This window comes from Momordica charantia (assembly GCF_013281855.1).
Source record: "Momordica charantia cultivar OHB3-1 chromosome 7 unlocalized genomic scaffold, Mcharantia_2.0 BLBB01000007.1, whole genome shotgun sequence".
In the NCBI taxonomy this organism is placed as follows: Eukaryota; Viridiplantae; Streptophyta; class Magnoliopsida; order Cucurbitales; family Cucurbitaceae; genus Momordica; species Momordica charantia.
Window position 1 is genome coordinate 5,944,263 of NW_028275165.1, and position 6,348 is coordinate 5,950,610.

Consider the following 6,348-nt stretch of genomic DNA (forward strand, 5'->3'; position numbering starts at 1 on the left):
CATACCTCCAATTCGTTTCAACTCCAAAAAATTAAAAATTAAAAATTAAAAATCCAAAAAGTTTTTTTGTGTCGGCATCAACTACCAGCATAGTTAGGTAACTATTTTCATCACACGCCAACCTAAATACAACTGAACTAGTTAACTCATTTATCTCTAACCAAAAAACCACCCTGCATAAAAGCATGTTGTAGTAAAAAACGAAAACTCTTTTCCATAGGCAGAACTTAACTACACCATGTCACCAACCATGCGGCCTAAATTGTAAATTAGGACCCTTTCCCATAGACAGAACTTAACTACACCATGTCACCAACCATGCAGTCTAAATTGTAAATTAGTTCAGGGTCCGTTTGATAACCATTTTGTTTTCTGTTTTTTTTTGTTTTTAATTTTTGAAAACCAGGTTGGATAACCAATTGAATTTTTTGTTTTTTGTTTTTTAAAATCATTTTTTAAATCCTGCTGAGTAAATTTCAAAAAAAAAAAGCTTTTAAAAACAGGTTTCTATTTTTCAAAAATCTCATTTTTTTTTCTTTTACTGTTCAACTCTTTTTTCTTTGATATATTTATCTCTAATAATTTTTTTTCTGGATCTAAAATATTTTTCTACCTAAATTTCTCTCTCTAAAAAATTTATCATTCTCTCCCTAAAATTTGCATCTCTCAAATATTTCTCTCTCTCTCAAATTTTCATTTATATATTTCTTTCCTTTTGTTCTAACATATCGCTCTTTTTTTCTCTCTCTACATCTTTTGATATTTATCCCAACATTTCTCGTTCTCAAATTTCATATTTTATAACTTTTCTTTCTCTACGAAATATATCTTATCTAAATGTTTTTTCATACAATTTTCTTTCATTTATAACTTTTATTTTTCTTTTTATTCATTTATTTTATGAAACAAATATATTTTGAACTTTTTCTTGTCCAAATTTTATTCTCACTATAATTTTTCTCTTTATAATTTTTTTCTTTCTTTAATACGTCTTTTATTCTCAACTTTACTCTCTCTAAAATTTTTTATTTTTGATTTTAACTTCTCTCTCACTAATTTCTTTTCTAACTTTTCTCTAATTCTCTAAATTTACTCTATCTGAAATTTCCTTTTCAAAAGGTTTTTTTTATCTATCTAAACTTTTATTTTCATGTGTCTACATTAGAGACCGACAAAATTTCTCGTAGGGTCGAGGCCTTGCTCTAAGAACAAATAATGCATTTCCTATCATGTCCTATCTCCGATTCTATTTCTAAATAGTTAATATATATATTATTAACTGTTTTACTAAATTATGAATAAATATTAAATATTTTTAAAACTAATTATTTATACTAGCAAATAATAATTTTCGAGCTAAATAATATAAATAATATATCTTATTACTTTTTATTTTTTAAATTCTAAAAATAATTAAAATTAATTATTAAACCAATAATTTTTCTTGTGAAAATTCTCGTCCCAAAATGAGGATTTCTAAACCTAGACCTCGATTCTCGAAATTAGAGAATAGGTTGGAGATGAGAATTAAAAATTTTCATGGATAAATGTATCGCGACTCCTACCCCACACTGTTGCCGTCTCTATTTTAGATAGATTTTTACATCTCTAACATATATTTTCAATTATGTTACTTTTTAAAAGCAGAAAACTAAAACTTGTTATCAAATTTGATTTTTAATTTTTCAAAAATAGTTATCATATATGGTTTTTGTTTTTTAAACACAGAAAACAGAAAATAGAAAAACTAAAAACTAAAAACAGATTATCAAACAGGTCATATGACTGAAACACAATCTTAATTTGAGGGTGAATGGAAACAAAAAAAAATGTATTTAAAAATAGAAACAAATTAGTATATTTTGAAACAACCAATTATAGGTAAAAATAATAATAATAATAAAAAATTGATAGAGTTATTATAATCTTGAACTCCATATCCGTTGTATTTGTAAGCACTCACCAAAAGACAGCTTCTCCAAACTCAAACTTTTTAAATATGGACCCCCAAATACAATTGTCCTAAATCCTACTTAATCTCAAGCTTGCAATGTCTTTGACTTTGGATTAATGGAGGGAGGATTCAAAGTTAGCAGAAACTAAGGGCAAACAACGGTTCGATGTTCGATTTTCATCTAAAAACTTGTGGCTTCGTCACCGTGAGTGAAGGCCTAAAGAGAATGAAATTAAGAACAAAGGGGGTAGGATTTTATTCATATACATATACCATGGTTCAGTTCGGTTCGGTTTGATGTTTTTTAAATTATTAAACATAATATGGTGTTGGTCAAAACTTCTCTAAAGGCCCTTCCAGAGGACCATTTTTAAAATGAAGGTTGCATTTGCTTTAGTAGCCACACATCAGTAACATAGGCAACACACTCTACTTTGTGGACAGGTAACACAAAAACCAACCCTATGTGAAAGATGTGTAAATCTGCCTCCTGAATTATTATAAACCAACTAGTTGGATTCACATTTGACCCAATCTTCGGTTTCTATCCCCAAGCCAATAGCTGAGATAACCCTTATAGTACTATAGGAATTTTTCGAATCTTGTGTTGAACGGATGGTACATGATTCTCCATCGACGCTCATTGATACCCAATCAAATCCTCTATTTTAGGATTGAATGTACCCCAAATAAGCAAGAATACTATTTCTTCGTGCACCAAAATGGCTTATTCGTTTACATAACAGTTTCCTACTTAAAATAGAAAGAAATGAAAGTCAATAGTTTGAACTTGGATTTATAAAGCTCATGGTTGGGTTTCTACAAGCATGTCGAGGAAGTTGTTGCTTGTTAGCTAAACAAAGAGCAGAAGATCTTCAAATATCAAAGTTGATAGTAATAAGGTACAATCTATAATCGCTACCAAACTATGGTTGAATGCCAACCTAAGTATAGCTCAATTAATTAAGTCTTATATCTTTGACTCAAAGTTCAGAGATTCAAATTCCCACCTTCACATGTTGAACTAATATGAATCAGTTAAAAATCACATTTGTGGTAGTCATGAAATATAACAATAGGAATCTATGAAATGGACATTGATTGGATTTAAACACTAGAATATCATGGAGGCAATTGGTTTTTGCCAACCATGCACCAAGAGGGCATTAGAACATAGATAGATGTAAATGCCTCAAGTTGCTGTTTCAAATGTACGGTACAAGAAAAACAATGGCATGGTGTGGTGCTTGGACACTCAAAGCTCCTCCAGTGCCATGTTTCTTTCAAGTTTTATTCAGGTGATCAATATGAATATAATCATCACAACATAAAACTCATGGCAAAACATAAATGCAGCATATTTGAACAAAGGTGGATGACTTCATAACACAGTATCGGTTTAACGTCGCCCAGATGCCACCGATTCAGCAGAAAACAGGTTCTTTACTCGCGAAAGAATTGAATCATGTGCAGGGTCATATGGATGATCCTTGGAGGGAATCTCCAATATTGCAGGGATTGGCTTATTGTAGCTATCTACCAGAAACCTGATCATATTTGCAACCTGAAATCTCGAAAGAAAAAAAAAACATATACAGCAACATCAAATTTGCATTCATCCAAAAAAACAGGAAAAAAATGGGGGAAGAAATTGTAACTGGTCAAGAGATTATCACACCAGAGTTTTAGTCACAAATAAATACAAATCATATGAAACTTACATTTGAAAGAAAGAGATTTCAGGAAACAACTTACGTATTGACTAATCATCACTATTGCAATATCCTCCCTTGTAGTGAACTCTTTAAATGCATCTTCAATTTGTTTTACAGTTGTCTCTGAGGCATTAGTACAATAATCCATGAGAACATTTTAAATACACTTAACTTGCAAAATTAATATTCAAAAACAGCAATCCTTACTGCAAAAATATGATTTATTACTGCACAATTTTTAAAATGGGCCTATGTTCTTAGAACCAAATTTGATAAATTGTGTTAACTGCTCCTCATATATAAGACAAGGATAACATTTGTAGTTCACTGAATTTTTATAGGGGATTTTGTATAATGCAAGCTAAATTCCAGTGCTTAGCTGGTAATCTAGTTATGATGCATCGTTTGTAAAAGATAACATCTTTTTCCACTGAATTTAATGTTGGTTTCACCCCAAAGGCCTCGTACCAATGGATATCATAATTGTCATCGTCCATATACCATAGATCACTTCCTTCCCCAGCCAATGTGGGACTTTGTTTGCATCCTTACAAACCCAACATTTATGTCCCTAAAAATAGAAACCTGGTTTCAAAAACAGCACCCGAATAAAGAGGGAATGGGTGTGAGGAGGGGAGCTCGGCTGGTCACCCATTGAGCCATTGCAGCTGCTGGGAAGAGGCGTGTAATGTAAATGATGAGACAGTTCAGTTAATAACAAACTGCAAAAATCTCTAGCCAAAGAAGCTGCAAAAATCTCTAGCCAAAGAAACTGCAAATCCCTTCCAATGGGCAAAAGGAGAAAAAATTTTACACAGAGAAAGAGCCACAAAAGATAGAGAATCTAAGAAATGATCAAAAGACTTCTCTTTGTTGTTGAAGATTCTATTATTCCTTTCTAACCAAAGGATAAAAAAAGGCTCTAGTAAATTGAGGCCAAAGGATCTTCTTTTCTTTTTTAAAGGAGCTTTACAATATTGTTGACAAAAGAGTGTTGATCTCCGAGGGGTGGTCCACACACCAATTGAAGGTGGAAAGATGACAATTCCAAAAAGTTCCAGCACAGGAGAAATGAAGTTTTTTGGCATATAGGACACCATCTCAGAGATCAAAAACACAAAAGCCTCGCTCTTTTATATCTATTTCAATTAATAAAATTGAGTTCTTTAAAATTTAAAATAACGCTGATGAATGATGATGATGATAAAAAACCAAAACCTCAGAATCTCTTCAAGTAGCAACCCGGCATAAAATGATGTCAACAATGGTTTTCATGAAGTCACCTTAATATGTAGGCTACTACCCTCCAAGATGCTAACGCCCCCCATTTAAAGATAAATGAATATTTATAGTGAGACTCGCGAAAAAATAAGTGCGTTTTCTTGTCGCTCATGGTTTTTACCACTATTGTCTTTCTCTCACTTTTATTTGTCTTTTCTTTCACCCACTCTTATTTTCTCTCAAGACTCTTTTTTGGCTTGTTTTTTTTTTCTTCTTTTGAACTCTTTTTCATACTCTTTTTTCGAAAAAAAAATTCTTGCATAGGACTCTTTATTGCTTGCATTTTCTTTCTGACTCTTTTTCGAAACCTAAAAAGCATTTTCTTTTTTAAAACTAAAAGACACACACTGTCCCCCCAAACTTAAGGGAACAGTGTCCTCACTAGGGAAATAAATTTTGAGAGATGCAAAATTTTGGCAAAAAAAGAACAAGGACTTCCAAAGCAATGAAAAAATTTAGGTTTCAAAATAAAAAGAAGTAGAACACAGTTTTATAACCAAAACAAAAAGTGGAAAATGACTTATGGCTTGATTATAAAACTAGGAAATCTGACCTATTTTTGCCCTTAAGAATCCTCATCGACATGATACAAAAACACAGAATAAAGGAAAGTATTTCATTAAAAAGATGAACATTTTAAGAGTTTAGAAAAGATGCATTGAAGAAGCTAAGGCAAACTCGTAGCTAGAATAAGGAAGCATGCAAGTTTGAACTTAAAGCAGAAACACAACCCATATACTCATTCCTAACAGCACAACATCCCAACAACTAACCTAGAACTAAAATTAAGCTAAACAACCTAACAAGCAAACTAAAGACACAAAAGCAACCTAAACAAACTAATGTACAAAATCAATATCCAAAACATCCAATATCAAAGCAAAAAGACAGAGATACTCCCCTAGTCATCATTATCATCATCCGAGCAATCATCACCGGTAGGTCGGGAAGAAGATGGTAAATCGGCCATAAGCTCATCAGGGAAAGAAGGTGCTCCATCATCGTATAACTTCTTTAGAAACTCAAATGTTGCATGTTCAGTAGCCAATAGAAGCTCATACTTGTGTCGTAGCTCATCATATTTCTCCCTAGTCACCACTCCTTGGGTCTTGAGATCTGCAACAGTAATGGGAAAATCTTCCTCCCGAACGATCGAATATCCCTAAACTCTCGTTAGGGATTTGACTGGCTTCTTGGGCGTTACTACATCTGCATCATCGTCCTCTACTCCCGCCTGCAAACATAACTCTGTTATTAATCCAGGAAAAACAAGTCGACCTACCATTTTCTCCGAGCAACTCCGAATTTCGTTCTTTATGAGTTAGCCAAAATTGAACTCAATGCCCTTCATTAGGATGTACACCATCATCACCCTATTGCACTTTTGAAACTTGTTGC

General features: G+C 32.5%; 1 protein-coding gene across 1 annotated transcript; it reads right to left on the minus strand.

The window, feature by feature from the left end:
* Positions 1 to 3,024: 3,024 nt before the first annotated feature.
* LOC148210201 (V-type proton ATPase subunit F-like) lies at positions 3,025 to 4,823 on the minus strand. The gene is made up of 2 exons (XM_088126673.1): positions 3,710 to 4,823; positions 3,025 to 3,518 (listed from the first exon to the last, which is right to left on the minus strand). The coding sequence occupies exons 1-2, from the start codon at positions 3,815 to 3,817 to the stop codon at positions 3,354 to 3,356; spliced, it is 273 nt and encodes a 90-aa protein (XP_087982799.1). The 5' UTR covers positions 3,818 to 4,823; the 3' UTR covers positions 3,025 to 3,353.
* Positions 4,824 to 6,348: the final 1,525 nt, after the last annotated feature.